This window comes from Hypanus sabinus, chromosome 4, assembly GCF_030144855.1.
Source record: "Hypanus sabinus isolate sHypSab1 chromosome 4, sHypSab1.hap1, whole genome shotgun sequence".
Classification (NCBI taxonomy): Eukaryota; Metazoa; Chordata; class Chondrichthyes; order Myliobatiformes; family Dasyatidae; genus Hypanus; species Hypanus sabinus.
The window spans coordinates 98,894,170-98,918,473 of record NC_082709.1 but is presented as its reverse complement, the minus strand read 5'-3'; the positions used below and the strand labels follow the sequence as shown (position 1 = coordinate 98,918,473).

The 24,304-nt window shown below is 42.6% G+C and overlaps 1 protein-coding gene across 1 annotated transcript in view; it reads left to right on the top strand.

The window, feature by feature from the left end:
• LOC132392147 (MAP7 domain-containing protein 2-like) overlaps nt 1-16,956 on the top strand; it is a 254,808-nt gene extending 237,852 nt beyond the window's left edge. The window contains exon 15 of the mRNA XM_059965996.1: nt 16,851-16,956. Coding sequence (XP_059821979.1) covers nt 16,851-16,858 — 8 coding nt within the window. The 3' untranslated portion in view covers nt 16,859-16,956. The remainder of the gene's footprint in view (nt 1-16,850) is intronic.
• Nucleotides 16,957-24,304: the final 7,348 nt, after the last annotated feature.

Genomic DNA, 24,304 nt, shown 5'->3' with positions numbered 1-24,304 from the left:
AATCTGTGGAATTCATTGCTACAGATGGCTGTGGAGGCCGTTATTGAATATATTTAATGCAGAAGTTGATAGGTTCTTGATTATTTGAAGTAACAAAGGTTATGGGGAGAAGGCAGGAGACTGAGGTTGATTGGGATAATAAATCAGTTATGATAGAGCAGACTTGATGGGCCAAGTTGCCCAATTCTGCTCATATATATTCTTATCTTATGGTCTCTCTTCTAATAGATGATCATATCACACTCTCTCTAGTTAAGGAAACTTTCCTGAACCCATTTGACAAACTCTATCCCATCCAGCCTGGTAACAGTACGGGAATTCCAGTCAGTTAAAACAACCTACTATCACAACCTTATGTTTCTTCCAACAGCCTGCAATCTCTTTACACATTTGCTCCTTTAAATCCCACTGACTACTGGGTGGTCTATAATATAATCCCATTAATGTGGTCATCCCTTTCTTATTAATCGCATTAATCTTATTATCAACCCTTTCTAAATCGCAGCAAGAGGTGGAGAGGGAAGAGGTAAAAGAAGCACGGAGAGAAGCTGTTTTTTTTTAACTGATTGGGGAAAAGAGGCAGGCGCATGACGTAGCGTGCTAGAAGTTTAAAAAGAAAGATCGTCATAGCGGCCATTGTCGGAGTGGACTGAGGCAGAGTGGGTCGGCTTTGGCTCAATCAGGCTTCGGCAAGAACAGGCAGAGCCGAGGTTTGAACGGGGAACAACTGCGCAAGCACATGGAAGTCAGCCCGTGAGGCAGCGGGAGAATTTAAATAGTGAGCAGAGGCTGAGTACGAGCTTCAGTCCAGGTGAGGTAAGGCCAGATAAGCTCCTTTAATTAATCTAATTAGATTAGGAGTAGATAATGGAGGCAGCAGTTAGCGCAGTTGAGTGCTCCATTTGCAGTATGTGGGAAGTCAGGGCGAACACTGTTGTCCCTGATGACTACACCTGCAAAAGGTGCATCCAGCTGCAGCTCCTGACAAACCGTGTTAGGGAACTGGAGCTGGAGCTGGATGAACTTCGGATCATTCGGGAGGCAGAGGCAAAAATAGACGGGAGTTTCAGGGAGATAGTCACCCCCAGGAGTCAGGAGACAGGTAGTTGGGTGACTGTCAGGAGAGAGAAGGGGAATAGACAGGAAGAGCAGAGCACCCCTGTGGCCATTCCCATCAATAATAAGTATACTGTTTTGGGTACTGTTGGTGGGGACAACCTACCAGGGACAAGTTGCAGTGGTTACATCTCTGGCACCGAGACTGGACCCTCAGCTCAGAAGGGAAGGAGGGAAAAGAGGAGAGCAGTAGTGATAAGGGATTCGATAGTTAGGGGGACAGATAGGAGGTTCTGTGGAAGAGATCAAGAATCCCGGATGGTCTGTTGCCTCCCTGGTGCCGGGGTCCGCGATATCTCGGCTCAAGTTCTCCATATTCTCAAGAGGGAGGGTGAGCAGCCAGATGTCATGGTCCATGTAGGGACCGATGACATGGGTAGGAAGAGTGAGGAGGTCCTGAAAGGTGAGTTTAGGGAGCTAGGTGCCAAGTTAAAGGACAGGACCTCCAGGATAGCAATCTCAGGATTGCTACCAGTGCCACGTGCAGTTGGGTTTAGAACTAGTAAGATAGTGCAGATCAACACGTGGCTGAAGATATGGTGCAGGATGGAGGGCTTCAGATTTATAGATAATTGGGCAGTTTTCCAGGGAAGGTGGGACCTGTTCCGGCGAGATGGTTTACATCTGAACTGGAGGGGGCAAATATTCTTGCAGGTGGGTTTGCTAGAGAGGCTCCAGTGGATTTAAACTAGATACAAGGGGGGAGGGGAACCAAAGTGTAGGAACAGATGTATGCGAGAAGGAAGAAAAAGAAGACAGTAAAGTTCTTTGTACTGTTAAGAGATAAACAGAGAGGAAGAGGCAGAGGATTTCTTAAATGCATTTATTTTAATGCTAGGAGCATTGTAAGAAAGGTGGATGAGCTTAGAGCATGGATTGATACCTGGAAATATGATGTTGTAGCTATTAGTGAAACATGGTTGCAGGAGGGGTGTGATTGGCAACTAAATATTCCTGGATTTTGTTGCTTCAGGTGTGATAGAATTGGAAGGACGAGGGGGAGGTGTTGCATTGCTTATCAGAGAAAAAATTACAGCGGTGCTTTGGCAGGATAGATTAGAGTACTCATCTAGGGAGACTATTTGGGTGGAATTGAGGAATGGGAAAGGTGTAGTAACACCTATAAGGGTGTATTATAGACCACCTAATGGGGAGTGAGAATTAGAGGAGCAAATTTGCAAGGAGATAGCAGATATTTGTAGTAAGCACAGGGTTGTGATTGTGGGAGATTTTAATTTTCCACAAATAGACTGGGAAGCCCATACTGTAAAAGGGCTGGATGGTTTGGAGTTTGTAAAATGTGTGCGGGATAGTTTTCTGCAGCAATACATAGAAGTACCAACTAGAGAAGGGGCAGTGTTGGATCTCCTGTTAGGGTATGAAATAGTTCAGGTGACAGAGGTATATGTTGGGGAGCACTTCGGGTCCAGTGATCGCAATGCCATTAGTTTCAATATAATTATGGAGAAAGATAGGACTGGACCCAGGGTTGAGATTTTTTATTGGAGCCGGAAGAGATGGGGGAGATTTTGAACAATTTCTTTTCTTTGGTATAAGGGAAACAAGTAAGGAAGTTATGATGATTAAAGAGGAGGAAGTACTGGCGCTTTTAAGGAATATAAAAGTGGGTAAATCTCCAGGTCCTGACAGGATATTCCCTAGGACCTTGAGGGAGGTTAGTGTAGGAATCTATATTACATTAAAGTGCAACATACAGTCAGAATCTACCTATGCCATCGACTGGCTTTAAATGCACTTCAACACAAACTATCCGCAACTCTTTAAATAACAAAAACGTAAACTTTATCAACTGTCATTACTTTTAACAGAATCAGCATTAACATTTTTAATTCAACCTATCGATTATCTTATGAACTTAAGGTGTTGCTTCTCTGATATTTCTAGTGTGTAGAAAGAAAACTTTTTTCGTGCTGATCCTGCACACACACATAAGCCCCCTCCTTCCCGTTTCTCCAAACCGGTATTTTCCCACAAGACGTGGAGAAACCGGGTGTGACGTCATCGCATGCCGCGATATATCACAGACAACGAATTTACTTTAAACAACCTTAACTTTAACTAGAAAATGATAACAAACGAATTACTAAAGCAAAAATATAATAAACTAAACAAATGCCTTAAAGGCAACACAGTCTATATGGACTTCAGTAAGGCCTTTGACAAGGTTCCACACGGAAGGTTAGTTAGGAAGGTTCAATTGTTAGGTATTAATATTGAAGTAGTAAAATGGATTCAACAGTGGCTGGATGGGAGATGCCAGCGAGTAGTCGTGGATAACTGTTTGTCAGGTTGGAGGCCGGTGACTAGTGGTGTGCCTCAGGGATCTGTACTGGGTCCAATGTTGTTTGTCATTTACATTAATGATCTGGATGATGGGGTGGTAAATTGGATTAGTAAGTATGCAAATGATACTAAGGTAGGTGGCGTTGTGAATAATGAAGTAAGTTTTCAAAGTTTGCAGAGAGATTTAGGCCAGTTTGAAGAGTGGGCTGAACGATGGCAGATGAAGTTTAATGCTGATAAGTGTGGGGTGCTACATTTTGGTAGGAATAATCCAAATAGGACATACATGGTAAATGGTAGGGCATTGAAGAATGCAGTAGAACAGAATGATCTAGGAATAATGGTGCATAGTTCCCTGAAGGTGGAATCTCATGTGGATAGGGTGGTGAAGAAAGCTTTTGGTATGTTGGCCTTTATAAATCAGAGCATTGAATATAGGAGTTGGGATGTAATGTTACAATTCTACAAGGCATTGTTAAGGCCGAATTTGGAGTCTTGTGTACAGTTCTGGTCACCAAATTATAGGAAAGTTGTCAACAAAATAGACAGAGTACAGAGAAAATTTACTAGAATGTTACCTGGGTTTCAGCACCTAAGTTACAGGGAAAGGTTGAACATGTTAGGTCTTTATTCTTTGGAGTGTAGAAGGTTGAAGGGGGACTTGATAGAGGTATTTAAAATTATGAAGGGGATAGATAGAGTTGACGTGGATAGGCTTTTTCCATTGAGAATAGGGGAGATTCAAACAAGAGGACATGAGTTGAGAGTTCGGGGGCAAAAGTTTAAGGGTAACACGAGGGGGAATTTCTTTACTCAGAGAGTGGTAGCTGTGTGGAACAAGTCTTCCAGTAGAAGTGGTAGAGGCAGGTTTGATATTGTCATTTAAAGTAAAATTGGATAGGTATATGGACAGGAAAGGAATGGAGGGTTATGGGCTGAGTGCGGGTCAGTGGGACTAGGTGAGAGTAAGCATTCGGCACGGACTAGAAGGGCCGAGATGGCCTGTTTCCGTGTTGTAATTGTTATATGGTTATATGGTTATTCCTTATTTCCACCAGTAAACTTTTAGTAGGTGAGCTCTCAGCACTAATAATGCCACCATTCCCCCTTTAATCCCTCCCACTCTATCATATCGAAACAACAGAACCTCAGAACATAAACGAGAAAATCTGTAGATGCTGGACATCCAAGCAACATACACAAAATGCTGGAGGAACTCAGCAGGACAGGCAGCATCTCTGGAAAAAATTAGTCAACGTGAAGGGTCTTGGCTGGAAACATCATCTGTATTTTTCCATAGAAGCTGCCTGGCCTGCTGAGTTCCTCCAGCATTTTGTGTGCATTGCTTCAACCCCAGAACATTACCAGTTCTGCTCCTCCTGCAACCAAGTCTCATGAAAGGCTGCAATATCATAACTGGTTGTGCTGAGCCATGCTCTAAGCTCATCCACCTTGCCTACAATTCTCCTTGCACTGAAATAGACACAACTTAGGATATTATTTCCACAGTTTAATTCTTGTCTTTGTATGTCAGCTTAACATTATCTTTGCCCACTATCAGTCCACTAACTGTTCTGGCACTCTGATTCCCATCGCCCTCCAACTCTACTTTAAACCTGCCCCTGGAGCAGCACTAGCAAACCACAAACCTTTCAGCAAGGATATTAATTCGCCCTACCCCCAGTTTAGTCCATCTCTACAGGTCCCACCTTCCCTGGAAGAGACCCTCATGATTCAAAATTCTGAAGCCCACTCTTCTGCACCATCTCCTCAGCCATGTGTTAAACTATATTATCTTATTGAATGACAGAGAAAGATGTAAGGGGCTTAGTTGCCTACTTCTGATATTTTCTTGTGCCAACCCACAGTGTTGATGGGGCAAGTTCTTGGTTAAATGGCAAGGAGGTCCATGACAATCAGCGACAAGAGGCTCTGCTCTACATATACACTTTGACCACCACTCATCGTTTCCCACTCTTCCACTCATCTGCCCTTTCTCTACACCCTGTCAGTGACCTTTGACTCCTTTCCCCTAATGCCTTCAATTTGTTCACACACTTGGACCCTGTTCCCTCATTTACCTCTTTCCAAGTTAATACTTATTCTCTTCTTTCCTCTCCTGATTCTGACATATCCATATCATTTTCATCGTTCTCCAGTCTCTAGCTGTTCCACTAACAGAACCTTATTGTCAAGCTCCAGTTCAACATTATTGTCATGTGAATACATGAATGCCATGAAAATGAGCACAGTGCAGCACAATATATGATATGACACTTACATTTAAATTAACAAATTCTACATAGCTTACATGACAAAATAACCAAAAATAAACATAATGAGATTAGGGCAAGTTGAGGGAAATATCAAGAACTCTACTCAGAGGGTCTTCAGTAGAATGCCTGTTTGTCATGTTGCCATCTCTGCTGTGGTAACACTAGAGAATGGCAGCGTTTTGCAACCAGCTCCAAAGAGAACAATAAAAGGTTCCAAGATGGCTCTGGCAATATATGGCAATGTTTTACAGGTATCTCACATAACTACTAGATATACATTTTCTGAACTGCTATCACTGCAATCCCCTCCCCCACCCCTTGATCTTTCCCCTTACTGGTTTTTCACCTGGCACCTACCAGCCTTCTCCTTTCCACCATCCACCACCACCTTTTTAGGGCCCCTGCCTCCTCCCTCTTCTGTCCAGACAAAGGGTCTTGGCTCGAGCCATTGATTGTTCGTTTCCACAGATGCTGCCCAACCTGCTGAGGTCCTCCAGCATGTTGTACGTATGACTGCAATTCCCCTTTAAGATTCAAGATTCAAAAAGTTTATTATCATTCTAACTGTACATCAGCTCTGCAGGGCAGAATGAGACAGCGTTTCCCGGGGCAGTGCAATCATAACATAACAAACACAAGACTAAATAATAAACACAACAATAAATGTCAGTTAAAAACAAGTTATAAGTGTCCAGTGCAAGTTAAGAGTGACTAAAGCAGAGTCGGGTAGAGCAGCTATTTAGCAGTCTGACTGTGGGAGGAAGCTGTTTAGTAGCCTTGTGGTTTTTGTTTTGATGCTCCTGTAACGTTTGCCTGATGGCAGAAGAACATAACAGTTTATGGAGAGGGTGTGAGGGATCTTTAATGATGTATCGTGTCTTCTGGAGGCATCGACTCTGAAAGAGGTCTTAGGCAGAAGGTAGAGAGACCCCAATAACCTTCTCTGCTCCCCGAACCACCCTCTGCAAGGCTTTTTTGTCAGCAGCACTGCAGCTGGAGTACCAGGTTGTGATGCAAAAGGTTAGCACACTCTCAACCATGCCTCTGTAGAATGTAGTTAAGATGTTAGTGGGGAGTGATGCTTGTTTAAGCTTCCTGAGAAAGTGCAATCTCTGCTGGGCTCATTTCACAATCCCAGTGATGTTCCTGGACCAGGTGAGATTGTCCGAGATCTGCACCCCAAGGAACTTGATGTTTTCCGCTCTCTCCACTGTGGAGCCACTGATGCTAAGGGGTGTGTGCTCGGGCTGAGACCATCTGAAATCGACGATCATCTCCTTGGTTTTGGTGACATTAAGCATCAAGTTGTTGTCACTGCACCAGCTCTCTAGGTGTTTGACCTCCTCCCTGTACATTGTTTCATCATTTTTGCTGATGAGCCACACCACTGTGGTATCATCAGCAAATTTTATGATCAGGTTCCCCTTGAATCTAACTGCACAGTCATGTGTTAGCAGCGTAAACAGCAATAGGCTAAGCACACAGCCTTGTGGGGATCCAGTGCTCAGTGTGATGGAGTCAGAGATGTTCCTGCCAACACGGACTGACTGTGGTCTCTCTGTCAAGAAATCCAGAATCCAGCGACACATGGCAGTGTTAAGGCCAAGCAGCAGCAGTTTCTCCACTAGTCTCTGTGGGATGATGGTATTGAACACTGAACTGAAATCAATGTACAGGATTCTGGCATAAGTGTCTTTGTTGTCCAAGTGAGAGAGAACTGTGTGCAGTGTGGTGGATATTGCATCCTCCGTAGAGCAGTTGAGACGATAAGCAAACTGTAGAGGATCCAGCGATGAGGGGAGGCTGGCTGTGATTTGAGGCTTGACAAGCCGTTCAAAACATTTCATCACTAGCGGTCAGGGTGACGGGACGGTGATCATTCAGACAGGCTACAACTGATTTCTTTGCTTCAGGGATGATTGTGGAGGTTTTGAAGTATCTGGGGCCAATGGCTTGAGTAAGGGAGATGTTGAAAATGTCTGTCAGGACATCAGCACATTCCTTGAGCACATTTTTGAACTGTCTAAATACACTAGTGATCTTAACATCTGAAGGACTCAGCGATCGACTCTCAGGAATGCAGGTACCTTAAAGCGGAAGAAGGTCGGCCGTTGCCGTAAGAGAGCGTGCCATGGAGGACTTCCGTCTACACTAAAGCGATGGGGTACATGACTACCTCTCCCTAGCTAACTCCAAGCCAATGTATAGACACTGGAGAGCAAAACTGAGGACCTGAAGACAAGATTGCTCAGTGAGACTTGGTTCACTCAGACATGCCACTTCAGCCTGAGAGGTTCTCGATCCACTCAATGGATGGAACTGCTACATTAGGAAAGGGGAGAAGTGGTGCAATCTACTTCTTAAAAACTCATTGTGGTGCTCGGACGTTGTGGCTTTGTCTCATTCTTGTCCTCCTGACCTGGAGCATTTAATGATTAAATTGCTATACTTACTGAGAGATCCTCTGCCACGATCCTCACTGCAGTTTACATACCACCAAAGGCAGATATGAAGTATGCACTCCATAAGACATCGGAGCACAATTAGGCTATTTGGCTCATTGAGTCTGCTCCGTCATTTTACAATATTACCTTGATGACATCATCGTGACTGGCAAAAAACAATGAAGAGAACCTCCAGAACTTTGATAAAGTGCTTACCAGGCTGAGTGAGTATGGTCTGCGTGCAAAGAGAGAGAAAAGAGTGTTTTTCAAGAATGCATTCTCATATTTTGGACATGCCATTGACAAGCAGGGTTTACGTAAGTCACAAGAGAAGATTGAAGCAGTGCTACAGGCACCCAAACTGGAAAATGTGTCACAACTCAGGTCATACTTGGGCCTTGTAAACTACTACCACCAAACTCCTAAACATTGTTACAGTGTTGCATCCATTGAATGCACTGTTGCAGACAGGAGCAAAGTGGGAATGGTCAGAAAGTTGTGAAAAAGCTTTCAAGGAAACAAAGTGACCAATAACATCCAATAAACTGCTCTCCCATTATGACCCATCAGACTGGCGCGCTTATGGCATTGGAGCCATTTTGACACTCATTATGAAAGATGGATTTGAATGCCTAATTGCATTTGCTTTAAGATCACTGGCGTGCACAGGACACAACTACACACAGATTGACTGAGAGGCCCTTAGTCTAGTATGGGGAATAAAGAAGTTCCACCACGAACTCTACGGACAAATGTTTACACTAGTGACAGGTCACCAGCCCCTTGTGTTCATTTTCAATCCCAGGAAGGGAATCCCAGTGATGACTGCTACCTGGTTACAATATTGGGCACTATTCCTAGGAGCCCTCTCTGATGACACAGAGTTCAAGGTTACCAAACAACACAGCAATGCTGATGGCTTGTCACTTCTTCCACTTTTGGCAACTGAAGAAGAAAAGTCTTCATACAGTAACCCAGCAGAAGGGTTTCCCACAGTATTGGTAGACCAGTTGCTGGTAACAAATTCAGAAATACAAAGGGAAACCAGGAATGACTCGATATTGTCAAAGTCTATGAAATCACGATGTTCAGCTCATGGTAACTCTATATTTACAGAGTTCTCAGTGAGACGAGACCAACTGTCATAACGTCTATTAATGCTGATGTGTAGATCTTGTGTTGTGGTTCCCTCTAAGCTGCATACCAGAGTGTTGGAGGATCTACATGAAGGACACCTGAGGAACAGTATCGTCTGGAGCTACATGTGGTGGCTGGGATTAGAGAAACAGATTGAAGAATGCTGTTCAGAATGCCAAGAAGTTCAAAATGCATCCCCCACAGGCACCCTTACACCTTTGGGAGTGGCATTGTCATTATGGCAAAGAGTACATATGGACTTTGGGCCATTCGTGGACTCCATGATTCTGATTGTTTTAGATGCTCATTCAAAGTGACGAATGTTATACCAATGAAGTCAACCACCTCAGCAAAGACTGTCTCCTCTCTGAAGACTTTCTTTGCCAGAAATGGCTTACCAGAACAAATTGTGAGTGACAATAGACCCTAATATGTTCAGAAGAATTGCAACTGTTCATGAAGTAAAATGCCATCAAACATTTCAAGTCAGCTCCTCACCACTCAGCAATGGATGGGTTAACTGAAAGCTTTATCCAAACCTTCAAGAAGTCCATTAAACCAATAGACAAGGAGGACATTTCTCTACAGCACAAGGTGGATAACTTCCTTCTGTGTATCAGAACTCTTCCCATGCGATGATAAATCAAACGCCTGCAATGCTGTTCATGAGTAGGAATCTGAGATCCCGCGTAGACCTCCTGAAACCAGATCTACAGAGGGAAGTGCAGAGTAAACAGTTAAGCCAGTTGCCAAGTGAAGCAGAAAGGAATTTCGAGGTTGGACAGTAAGTCCTAACATGTGATTACTAAGAAGACAAGTGGACATCTGGTAGGATAGCTACAAGAACTGTGCCACTGATGAACACAGTAGATGTTGGAGAACATACATGAAGATATCATATGGACCAGATACTCAACCGAAGGACAAACCTGAGTCAAATGCATGCAACAAGACAGACACATTCCAGCCACTAGACTTACCTCTCAGTGATGATGTCACTGACAGCAACGCGACACTGGCAATCGAGAATGTTGTCTTAGACAAGATACCTACCAAGCCTTATGCCACTCCACTGGTCTAGAATTGTGGTGAGAACTTATTGCTGACAAGACACCTACCAAGCCTTATGCCACCCCACTGGTCCAGGGGTGCCATCCTGAAAGAAACAGAGAGGCACTCAAAAGACTGAATCTTTAGAACAGTGAAGTTAGTTATGGACTGTTATTGTTTTTAGCATGTTTATTTGAATATGGTTTGTGAAAGGGAAACTGAATGTTTTGTACATATACAATTTCATGTTACACTAATCTAAAGGGGGAGGAAACATATGGATCTATTTCTTTTAGAGCAATGACTCCCCTACACATGTATATTGATCTGTTGTCTGCTCGTGCACATTGCTCTCTCTCTCGCTGCAATGTGAATACACCAGTTAAAGTCACATCCACGTGTGTGTTTTTATTTAATCAATAGACAATAGACAGTAGGTGCAGGAGTAAGCCATTCAACCCTTCTGGCCAGCACCACCATTCAATGTGATCATGGCTGATCATACACAATCAGTACCCCGTTCCTGCCCTCTCTCCATATCCCTTGACCCAGCTATCTATAAGAGCTCTATCCAACTCTCTCTTGAACACATCCAGAGACTTGGCCTCCACTGCCTTCTGGGGCAGAGCATTCCACATATCCACCACTCTCTGGGTGAAGAAGTTTTTCTGCATCTCTGTTCTAAATGGCCTACCCCTTATTCTTAAACTATGGCCTCTAGTTCTGGATTCACCCATCAGCGGGAACATGCTTCCTACCTCCAGTGTGTCAAATCCCTTAATAATCTTATATGTTTCAATCAGATCCCCTCTCATCCTTCTAAATTCCAGTGTATACAAGCCCAATCGCTCCAATCTTTCAACATATGACAGTCCTGCCATTCCAGGAATTAACCTTGTGAACCTACGCTGCACTCCCTCAATAGCAAAAATTCCTCAAATTTGGAGACCAAAACTGCACACAGTACTCCAGGTGGGGTCTCACCAGGGCCCTGTACAGCTGCAGAAGGACCTCTTTATTCCTATACTCAATTCCTCTTGTTATAAAAGCCAGCATGCCATTAGCTTTCTTCACTGCCTGCCGTACCTGCATGCTTACTTTCATTGACTGATGTACAAGAACACCTAGATCTCGTTGTACTTCCCCTTTTCCTAACTTGACTCCATTTAGATAGTAATCTGCCTTCCTGTTCATGCCACCAAAGTGGATAACCTCACATTTATCCACATTAAACTGCATCTGCCATGCATTTGCCCACTCACCCAACCTGTCCAAGTCACCCTGCATTCTCATAACATCCTCCTGACATTTCATAATGCCACCCAGCTTTGTGTCATCAGCAAATTTGCTAATGTTACTTTTAATCCCTTCATCTAAATCACTGTCATCATCTAAATCAATAAGTAGTTGCACAGACACAACAGTAACTTTACATTTCTTTGTGTTATCGTATCAGAGGATCTTTCTTGGGACCAGCAGTGGGTGTCATTACAAAAAAGACATGACAGTGCCTCTGTTTTTGCTTAAATATTTGCCAGATTTCACGTCATCTAAAACTTTGGCAAACTTCTATAGATGCACTGTGGAGAGAGTATCCAGACTGGACCCGGTATGGAAAGACCAATGCTCATGAATGGAAAAGCCTACATAAAGTAGTGGTTATAGCCAAGTCCATGATGGGTAAAACCCTTCCCGCCAATGAGCACATCTACATGAAGCACTGCCACAAAAACCCAGTATCCATCATCAAGGACCCCCAGCATCCAGATCATGCTCTCTTCTTGCTAACTGCCATCAGGAAGGAAGTACAGGAAACTTGGGTCCCATGACACCAGGTTCAGGAACAGTTATTACCCTTCAACCATCAGACTTCTGAATCAGGATGGATAACTTCATTTACCTCAAATCTGAACTGTTTGCATAACTTATGGACTAAGTTTCAAGGACTCTACAACTCATTTGCTCAATATTATTTATTATTATTTTGCACATAGGTTGTTTGTTAGTCTTTGTGTGTAATTTTTCATTGACTTGATTGCACTTATTCCTGCAAGAAAATGAATCTCAATGTAGTATATGGTTACGTACAGTGCCTATATATTCACCCCCTTTTGAAGGTTTTCATGTTTTATTGTTTTACAACATTGAATCACAGTGAATTTAATTTTGCTTTTTGACACTGATCAACAGAAAATGACTCTCTCACGTCAAAGTGAAAACAGATCTCTACAGAGTGATCTAAATTAATTGCAAATATAAAACAAGAAATAATTGATAGCCCTCCTTTAATATGACACAACAAATCTTCACTGGTGCAGCCAACTTGTTTTAGAAATCACATAATTTGTTAAATGGAGATCTATTTTTGGAGACCTGTGTACAGTCAAAGTGTTTCAATCAATTGTCGTAAAAATACACCTGTGTCTGGAAGGTCCAACTGCTGGTAAGTCAGTATATTGGGAAAAATTACACCATGACAACAAAAGAACACATAGACATAGACATAGAATAGTACAGCACATTACAGGCCCTTCGGCCCACAATGTTGTGCTGACCCTCAAACCCTGCCTCCCATATAACCCCCCCACCTTAAATTCCTCCATATACCTGTCTGGTAGTCTCTTCAACTTCACTAGTGTATCTGCCTCCACTACTGACTCAGGCAGTGCATTCCACGCACCAAACCACTCTCTGAGTGAAAAATCTTCCTCTAATATCCCCCTTGAACTTGCCTCCCCTTACCTTAAAGCCATGTCCTCTTGTATTGAGCAGTGGTGCCCTGGGGAGGAGGCACTGGCTATCCACTCCATCTATTCCTCTTAATATCTTGTACACCTCTATCATGTCTCCTGTCATCCTCCTTCTCTCTAAAGAGTAAAGCCCTAGCTCCCTTAATCTCTGATCATAATGCATACTCTCTAAACCAGGCAGCATCTTGGTAAATCTCCTCTGTACCCTTTCCAATGCTTCCACATCCTTCCTATAGTGAAGCAACCAGAACTGGACACAGTACTCCAAGTGTGGCCCAACTAGAGTTTTATAGAGCTGCATCATTACATCGCGTCTCTTAAACTCTTTCCCTCGACTTAGGAAAGCTAACATCCCATAAGCTTTCTTAACTACCCTATCTACCTGTGAGGCAACTTTCAGGGATCTGTGGACATGTACCCCCAGATTCCTCTGCTCCTCCACACTACCAAGTATCCTGCCATTTACTTTGTACTCTGCCTTGGAGTTTGTCCGTCCAAAGTGTACCACCTCACACTTCTCCGGGTTGAACTCCATCTGCCACTTCTCAGCCCACTTCTGCATCTTATCTCTGCAATCTTCAACAATCCCCTACACTATCTACAACACCACCAACCTTCGTGTCATCTGCAAACTTGCCAACCCACTCTTCTACCTCCACATCTAGGTCGTTAATAAAAATCATGAAAAGTAGAGGTCCCAGAACAGATCCTTGTGGGACACCACTAGTCACAACCCTCCAATCTGAATGTACTCCCTCCACCATGACCCTCTGCCTTCTGCAGGCAAGCCAATTCTGAATCCACCTGGCCAAACTTCCCTGGATCCCATGCCTTCTGACTTTCTGAATAAGCCTACTGTGTGGAACCTTGTCAAATACCTTACTAAAATCCATGTAGATCACATCCACTGCACTACCCTCATCTATATGCCTGGTCACCTCTTCAAAGAACTCTATCGTGCTTGTTAGACACGATCTGCCCTTCACAAAGCCATGCTGACCGTCCCTGATCAGACCATGATTCTCTAAATGCCCATAGATCCTATCTCTAAGAATCTTTTCCAACAGCTTTCCCACCACAGATGTAAGGCTCACTGGTCTATAATTACCCGGACTATCCCTACTACCTTTTTTGAACAAGGGGACAAAATTCACCTTCCTCTAATCCTCCGGTACCATTCCCGTGGACAACAAGGACATAAAGATCCTAGCCAGAGGCTCAGCAATCTCTTCCCTCACCTCGTGGAGCATCCTGGCGAATATTCCGTCAGGCCCTGGGGACTTATCAGTATGTATTTTAACAACTCCAACACCTCCTCTCCCTTAATATCAACATGCTCCAGAATATCAACCTCACTCATATTGTCCTCACTGTCATCAAGTTCCCTCTCAGTGGTGAATATCGAAGAGAAGTATTCATTGAGGACCTCGCTCACTTCCACAGCCTCCAGGCACATCTTCCCACTTTTATCTCTAATCTGTCCTACCTTCACTCCTGTCATCTTTTTGTTCTTCACATAATTGAAGAATGCCTTGGGGTTTTCATTTACCCTACTTGCCAAGGCCTTCTCACGCCCCCTTCTTGCTCTTCTCAGCCCCTTCTTAAGCTCCTTTCTTGCTACCCTATATTCCTCAATAGACCCATCTGATCCTTGCTTCCTAAACCTCATGTATGCTGCCTTCTTCCACCTGACTAGATTTTCCACCTCACTTGTTCCTTCATGCTACCATTCTTTATCTTACTCACCGCGACAAATTTATCCCTAACATCCTGCAAGAGATCCTTAAACATCGAGCACATGTCCATAGTACATTTCCCTGCAAAAACATCATCCCAATTCACACCCGCAAGTTCTAGCCTTATAGCCTCATAATTTGCCCTTTCCCAATTAAAAATTTTCCTGTCCTCTCTAATTCTATCCTTTTCCATGATAATGCTAAAGGCCAGGCAGTGGTGATCACTGTCCCCCAGATGCTCACCCACTGACAGATCTGTGACCTGACCCGGTTCGTTACCTAATACTAGATTTAGTATGGCATTCCCCCTAGTCGGCCTGTCAACCTATTGTGACAGGAATCCATCCTGGACACACTTAACAAACTCTGCCCCATCAAACCATTGGAACTAATCAGGTGCCAATCAATATTAGGGAAGTTAAAGTTACCCATGATAACAACGCTGTTATTTTTGCACCTTTCCAAAATCTGCCTCCCAATCTGCTCCTCGGTATCTCTGCTGCCACCAGGAAAACACTCCAAGAAACTCTGTGAAAAGGTTATTTAAAAGCATGTCAGGAGATGGATACAAGAAAATTTCCAAGTCACTGAATATTTCTTGGAGTACGGTTAAGTCAATCATCAAGAAATTGAGAGAACATGGCACAGCTGTAAACCTGCCGAGAGCAGGCTGTCCTCAAAATCTGAGTGACTGTGCAAAAAGGGTCTACTGAGGGAGGCCATCAAGAGACCTATGAGAACTCTAGAAGGGTTACAAGCTTCAGTGGCTGAGATGGAAGAGACTGCGCATACAACGGTTAACCCAGCCAAACACTGTACATCATCAAAAACACAGCATCCCTACCATGAAGCATGGTAGTGGCTGCGTCATGCTGTGGGGATTTTTCACTGCAGTAGGCCCTGGAAGGTAAAGGGTAAAATGAATGGAACAAAATGCAGGGAAATCCTGGGGGAAAACCTGATGCAGTCTGCAGGAGAACTGTGACTTGGGTGGTGATTTGTTTTCCAGCAAGATAATGATGCACAGGAATGGCTTAAAGAAAAATAAAGTTAATTTTCTGGAGTGGCCAAAATCAGAACGCAGACCAAAATCCAGTTGAAAATTTGTGACTAGACTTGAAAAGGGATGTTGACTTATGATCTCCGTGCAATATGACAGAGACGGAGCAGTTTTGTAAAAAAAAGAATCGGGGAAAAAATGTGCAAAGCTGATAGAGTCCTATCCATAAAGACTCAAGTTTGTAATTGCTGCCAAAAGTGCATCTACTAAATAGTGGCTTGAAGAGATTGAGAAATGCAATCAATTATTTTGTGTTTAATAATTATAATAAATTTATTATCAAAATACAGTGCCTTTAAAAAGTATTCACCCCTTTAGAAGGTTTTCATGTTTAATTGTTTTACAATATTTGAATCACAGTGATTTAATTTGTTTTTTTGACACTCATAATAGAAAGACTCTTTCACGCCAAAGTGAAAAACTTGGACAGGTATGTGGATGAGAGGAGTTTGGAGGGATATGGTCTCGGTGCAGGTCAGAGGGACTAGGCAGAAAAATGGTTCGGCACAGCCAAGAAGGGCCAAAAGGCCTGTTTCTGTGCTGAAATGTTCTCTGGTTCTAATAAATTTAGACCAATTTGTAGAAATTTGTTTTCACTTTGGCATGTAAGTCTTTCTGTTATGAGTGTCAAAAAACTAAATTAAATCACTGTGATTCAATATTGTAAAACAATTAAACATGAAAACTTCTAAGGGGGGTGAATACTTTTTATAGGCACTGTATTTTGATAATAAATTTACCTTGAACATTGAAAATATTCTCATTCCTGTTCTACAGTGCAATACATGTCCTTCCATGATTTTAAAATGTAAATTTATAATTGAATAATTTACTTATATTAAATTTTATGTTGAACATTATGGAATTGAACTTTGAATAACTTAAGAGAGGGACATTTTAAATTTAAGTATTTTTAATTTTGTGCAGGAAAGATGCATGATCCTTATAGCTGATGATGTGATTTTGTCCTTTTTCAGAGCTTTGAACACATGGAGCATGGGCTTGATCAGTCCAAGACTACTGTGTCTCTTTACGAAGATTAATGCAGCCTTTGTTAACCAACAGCAATCCTTCATGCAGCACTTCAATCATCTGTATTAAATGCTCTTTTTAATTTAAGAAAAAAAATAGCATTCTATAAATGTTGACTCTGGTCTAAGCAGTCAGTTTAAACACACCCTTGGGTGCCATTCATCCTGCAAATAAATTAAAAGAAAAAACTCACAAATATGATTCATTGTCAAATATGCCTCCTGTTAGATGAAACACTACCCATAGTTTCAGATTATTATGAATATCATTGTTATTTATTGAGCTTCTGCAGACCTCTTAATAATCAAGCTAATAACTGAATTTGCCTCAGGAGAGTCATTTAATTGCAGTATGAATGATACTTGTTGTAAAGCAAAGATAAGATTAAGATCATTGTAATGTGTATTCAGAAAACTCAGGTATTCTTCAGTGGTAACTGAATGTTAATTTTAGAATGTTAAATATGTTTTAGTCTGATTCACTAAGCATTTTGCAGCATATTTAATGGATTTTATAAATGAATTTTCTTCACAGCCACAGTCTTTTAGAAAAAGATTTGTGCAACTCTTCTCTTCGATTGCTAACCAACATTGTATTTAAATGCTGCATTATCACCCATAGTATCATAATTGGCTCAAAAATAATCGTAATGATTTCTCATTAAATGCACATCATAATGTTCTCTTCTTGTATAAAGTTTCACTTGTAACTTGCGTTCCTTACACCTTTTGGTAGAGTGATACCAAACCCTTCATTGATAGAAACCAGAAAATGATCCACAAAAGCTTTAGTCTATTCGGGATTTTTATTGTAGAGAGCACTTTCACCCTTCTGAGGTTTGAACGACAAGGGAATTCTCACTTTTCAATTGTACAAACTAATATACAACACCGATTTAAAAGGATTTGTTTAAATATAATGCTCTAAAGTAATTTGTGTAGTAATTGGAAAGGCTTTCCAGCAAGTACGGGTTGTCAATAAAAGGCAAAGAAAATTGAAGTACAACAGTTAGTACTTTGTCCTTATCCTGTTGGCTAGATAATATCCTCACCAGGTGTAACATGATAAAGGTCAAAAATGCTTAAAGGTCTAGATAGGCTTGTCCTGGAATCACAAGGAATTAAAGATTAGTACCTTGGGGGCTGCTGCAAGCAAACATTGAGAACTGTTGCATGCACATAAAACTATTAAAATTATATTTTCATTTCTTTGACTTTTCCCCAATCATTAGTTGCTACAGAGATAATGCTTGAACTTTGACTCAGCAGGATGGTTGGAAGTCAGTTGTCATATTCTGTAAACTCTTGGAGTGTCTCCGATCAGAGTTGTCAGACCTACTGGATCTAAAACATCTAGCAGAACTTACTGATTGGCTTCAATCAGTCTAACACTAGATTCATAAAGCCTTCACAGATCAGTCATCAGCTTAAACTCAGGCAAGAGCTGAACAAACTCCTCCTGGTATGCTGCAGCTGAGTGCTCGGTTCACACCAAAGTCAATGATTTATTTTTATTGATCTTGATGTTTTACTGTGAGAACTCCCTGATGTGGATGATTGATTACAGGTGAAAAACAAGGATAGCAAAACTGAACATTTGCAATTTAAAACAAAAGGACTTGTAACCATGTGACAGCCATATGGTAATAGAACTGAAAATCATTTGCATATTTAAAGGTAGTGTCCTGGATTGTGTCGCTGTGCAAGAATAGTTTGCAGCTTTGGGAACCAAGCTTGGTCACCTGCCTCACATTTAGTCACATTCCCATTTGGAAAGACTGTGTGCACAATATCAAACTCTGATTATGATCTCTGCAAAGGCTATGATTGCTTGTTGCCAAGAAAAGCAGTACATTTCTTTTAGAAAATTAAAATGTGTATGTGGCCAATTTGAATTGCTGGCTTAAGATCTCGAAATCAGCTGTATTTCAGCTTCTGTTAGATTGTAAAATGTATTTTCTAGTGCTTATGAACTAAAGAACTACTGTAATTGTGTGTGACATTACACACATATATATGGCCTATTGTTTAATTGCACTATTGGGTCCATTCTGTCAATGGACTGTCAACATAATGGTTTGCATGCCACATTAATCTGTTCAAATTATCTCATTCGAGGATGCCACAATATGTAGCACATCCATTGAACAATTTCTGCTTCTGTAACAACTCACTATTAATTCAGTATCTTTGTCCAATATTCAATAATGGTGATGTAGTTGCTGATGTAATAAATCTCATTATTTTGAGCATGTATGTGTAAAGCATCAATAAATTTTTATTGTAAATGCTGTCATGTTTAAAATACCTGTTCATAATTTGATGCCTTTAGTCAAGGAAGACTTTGATAATATAATTCAAAAATTAATACTCCTTAAACAGATATAGGAGATAAGCTGATCGTGAAAATTTCTGACAACCAAGTTTCAAATGAATACAATGAAAGTTTTGATTTTTTTAAATCAGACATATTGTTTCACCTTATTCTTGGGATGAGGCTATTGAGTTGCCAGCCATACAAATGTGAAATCTGCTTTTGAAAAACTGAAAGCAAATCTACTTGAGCAAGTACTAGCATGTGGAGTCTCCTATCAGAACTACTATGGATCATATCCTCTTGATTTAAAGAAAGCTTACCTCTTGTTACAGTGTTCTTCAGAAAATTCAACTCCTCCTTATAGCCTCTTGTTGTTGGCAAAATCCCCACAGATTAAACCACAAAATCCCCTGTTTCTTTTTGTTCCTACTCTACAAAAGTATCTTTATCTTGAGTAGGATCCACTGATTACCATTTTCCTTTGAACTAACCTTTAAGCATGTTACATTCACAAACTCTGTTCTATTAATTGTGCTATCTTTGGTCTTCTGCATGTATAATTTTGAGTGACAGGCCCAAGAACAGAAAAGTAATGGCACAGATTTTGGAAAAAAAATTATCCAGGCTGTCTGTCTATACCTTGCAAATCTTATAGATTTCGATCAGTTCTCCCCTCAGCCTCCGATGCTCCAGAAAAAAACAGCCTATTTTTAAGCTCTCTTCATCGCACGTCTTTTAATTCAGGGAAGAATCCTGGCAAACCTCTGCACATCACCACTGTTAAAGGTTTTTGCCAGTAATAGTGTCCAAACTGCCCAAGTCACCATGGATCCCTTGTATCTTAATTTTCTGGATGAGTCACCCATAACAGACCTTATCCATCTACAATCCATGTAGTCAGCTTTCACTGCTCAGCCTTGAATAAAGCCATAAGACATAGGAGCAGTGAGGCCATTCCATCGTATTTTCCTTCTCAGCCCCATTTCCTTGTCTTGGGATCCTGCCCCAACCTGATTTTCCCAATCTACCTGAATTTTGAAATCCCCAGGTATTATCACCTTCATCATCTCCTTAAAAAAGTAGAGTTAGTAAGTCACAAATTGTTCCGCACAAAGCTATGCAGATGGTCCCTAACTAGGCCATGGTTTTCCAAGTCCTCATAAGTCCTATCCCTAGAATCCTCTCTAACTGCTTCCCTACCACTGATGTGAGACTCCCTATTATCCTTATTTCCTGTTAAATAATGGAACAATAGTAACTACTTGCCTATCGCTAACAGGGCATGAAGATATTGGTGAAGGCCCCAGCAATCTCATCTCTTGCCTGTCTCAATAACCTGTGGTGCATATCACCAGTCCCTGGGGGACTTAATTTCTTTAAGAGACTTAACACTACCCTTTTCTTTGTATCAAAATGCCCTAACGCATAGCACACTCCACACAGATCTCACTCTCCTCCAAGTACTTCTCCATGGTAAATACTGACACAAAGTACTGATTTAAGAAAAACACAAAATGCTGGCAGAACTCAGAAGGCCAGACAGCGTCTATGGGAGGAGGTAGTGACGACGTTTCGGGCCAAAACCCTTCATCAGGAGTGAAGTAACATGGGATGGTCGGGGGGATGAAGTAGAGAGCTGGGAAGTGATAGGCTGAAGGGAAATGGGCTGGGGGAAGGTGGAGAATTATGGGAAATAAAAGAGAAAGGTAGGGCTGGGGGGAGAAATTATAGTGAGGGGGGGGGAAGAGAGAAAGAGAACCAATCTAAAATTACAGTAGGGATGGGGTAAGGGGGTGTGGTGAACTATGTGCCTGTCGGGACACGCCCCTGCTGACTGCACCTGTGGCTCCTCCCACAGGCCCCTGTATAAAGGAGATCTGCGGCCTGACGCTCGGCCTCAGTCTCCAAGACATTGTATGATAGACACTCACTCCTGGTTCCTTCTTCCAGTCAATAAAAGCCGATATCTCGCCTTACGTCTCAGTGTGAGTTATTGATGGTGCATCAGGGGGGCAGGGGTATCAACGGAGGTCTGTGAGTTTAATGTTCATGCCAACATATAATCCTCCGTAACTTCCGCCACCTCCTACGGGATCCTACCACCAGCCACATCTTCCCCTCCTCCCCCCACTCTCAACTTTCCGCAGGGATCGCTCCCTATATGACTCCCTTGTCCATCATCCCCTCCATCCATCCCCACCGACCTCCCTGGGCACATCCCCGCAAATGGAAGAAGTGCCTCACCTGCCCCCACACTTATTCCCTCACCACCATCCTAGGCCCCAGACAGTCCTTTCAGGTGAGGCACCACTTCACCTGCGAATCAACTGGGGTGATATACTGTATCCGGTGCTCCCGATGTGGCCATTTATACATTGGGGAGACCTGCCACAGACTGGGAGACCGTTTTGCCGAACACCGGCGCTCAGTTCTCCAGCAGTGGCGGGATCTCCCTGTGGCCACACACTTCAATTCCACAGACTACTCCCACTCCGATATGTCTGTCCATGGCCTCCTCTACCGTCAAGATGAGACCACACGCAGGTCGATGGAGCAATACCTTATCTTCCGCCTAGGTAGTCTCCTACCTGCTGGCATGAACATCCAACTCACTGACCTCCGTTGATACCCCTGCCCCCCCCTTACCCCATCCCTATCTATAATTTTGACTGGATGGAGATTCTAGCAGAAAAGACAGTGGAACAGCAATGGCAGGTATTCTTGGGAATAATGCACAAGGTGCAAAATCAGTTCATCCCCCAGAGAAGGAAGGATTCAAAGGGGGAAAAGGGGCCACAGTGGTTGACAAAGGAAGTCAGAGATTGCATAGCATTAAAAAAACAGGAAGTATGACAGAGCTAAGGTGAGTGGGAGGACAGATGATTGGGAAGTTTTTAAGGAACAACAGAACTTAACTAAAAAGGCAATACGGGGAGAAAAAATGAGGTAACAACGCAAGCTAGCCAGGTATATAAAGGAAGATAGCAAAAGCTTTTTTAGGTATGTGAAGAGAAAGAAGATAGTTAAGAACAATGTTGGGCCCTTGAAGAATGAATTGGGTGAAATTGTTATGGGAAACAGAGAAATGGCAGAAGAATTTATTGAGTACTTTTGTGGTGAACTATGTGCCTGTCTGGACACGCCCCCTGCTGACTGCTCCTGTGGCTCCTCCCACAGGCCCCTGTATAAAGGCGATCTGAGGCCTGACGCTCGGCCTCAGTCTCCAGGACATAGTATGATGGACACTCACTCCTGGTTCCTTCTTCCAGTCAATAAAAGCCGATATCTCGCCTTACGTCTCAGTGTGAGTTATTGATGGTGCATCAACTTTAGATCTGGTTTCACTAAGGAAGACACAAGCAATCTCCCAGATGTATGGATGGGCCAAGGACATAGGGTAACAGAGGAAATGAAACAGATTGACATTAGGAAGGAAACGGTGATGAGTAGACTGCAGGCTAACAAATCCCCAGGTCCAGATGGTCTGCATCCTAGGGTACTAAAGGAGGTGGCTCTAGAAACTGCGGATGCATTGGTAATCATTTTCCAATGTTCTTCAGATTCAGGATCAGTTCCTGAGGATTGGAGAATGGCTAATGTTATCCCACTTTTTAAGAAAGGAGGGAGGGAGAAAACAGAGAACTATCGACCTGTCAGCCTGACATCGGTGGTGGGGAAGATGCTAGAGTCCATTATTAAGGATGAAATAGTGGCATATCTAGATAGCAATGATAGGACTGGGCCGAGCCAGCATGGATTTACCAAGGGTAAATCATGCTTGACTAATCTGTTGGAGTTTTTCGAGGATGTAACCAGGAAGTTAGATGGGGGAGATCCAGTGGATGTAGTGTACCTCGATTTTCAGAAGGCATTTGATAAGGGCCCACATAGGAGATTGGTGGGTAAAATCAAAGCTCAAGGCATCGGGGGGAAGACATTGACATGGATAGAAAACTGGTTGGCAGATAGAAAGCAAAGGGTAGCGGTGAATGGGTGTTTCTCGGAATGGCAGGTGGTGACTAGTGGGGTACCGCAGGGCATGGTATTGGGACCACAGCTGTTTACCATTTACGTTAACGATTTGGATGAAGGCATAAAAAATAACATCAGCAAATTTGCTGATGATACTAAGCTGGGTGGCAGTGTGACATGTGATGAGGATGTTAGGAGAATTCAGAGTGACTTGGATAGGCTGGGTGAGTGGGCAGATACTTGGCAGATGACGTTTAATGTGAATAAGTGTGAGGTTATCCACTTTGGGAGTAAGAACAGGAAGGCAGATTATCTAGGAGTCCTTGTTCATCAGTCACTGAAGGTGAATGAGCAAGTGCAGCAGGCAGTGAAGAAGGCTAATGGAATGTTGGCCTTTATTACAAAGGGAATTGAGTACAAGAGCAAGGAAATCCTTGCCCTAGTGAGACCACACCTGGAGTATTGTGTACAGTTTTGGTCTCCAGGGTTAAGGAAGGACATCCTGGCTGTAGAGGAAGTGCAGCGTAGATTCACGAGGTTAATTTGTGGGATGTCTGGACTGTCTTACACAGAGAGGTTAGAGAGACTGGGCTTGTACATGCTGGAATTAAGGAGATTGAGAGGGAATCTGATTGAAACATATAAGATTATTAAGGGATTGGACAAGATAGAGGCAGGAAATATGTTCCAGATGCTGGGAGAGTCCAATACCAGAGGGCATGGTTTGAGAATAAGGGGTAGGTCATTTAGGACAGAGTTAAGGAAAAACTTCTTCTCCCAGAGAGTTGTGGGGTCTGGAATGCACTGCCTCGGAAGGTAGTGGAGGCCAATTCTCTGGATGCTTTCAAGAAGGAGCTAGATAGGTATCTTATGGATAGGGGAATCAAGGGATATGTGGACAAGGCAGGAACCGGGTATTGATAGTAGATGATCAGCCATGATCTCAAAATGGCGGTGCAGGCTCGAAGGGCCGAATGGTCTACTTCTGTACCTATTGTCTATTGTCTAATTTTAGTCTGGTTCTCTTTCTCTCTCTTTTCCCTACCTTTCTTTCTCTTTTATTTTCCATAATTCTCCACCTTCCCCCCAGCCCATTTCCCTTAAGCCTATC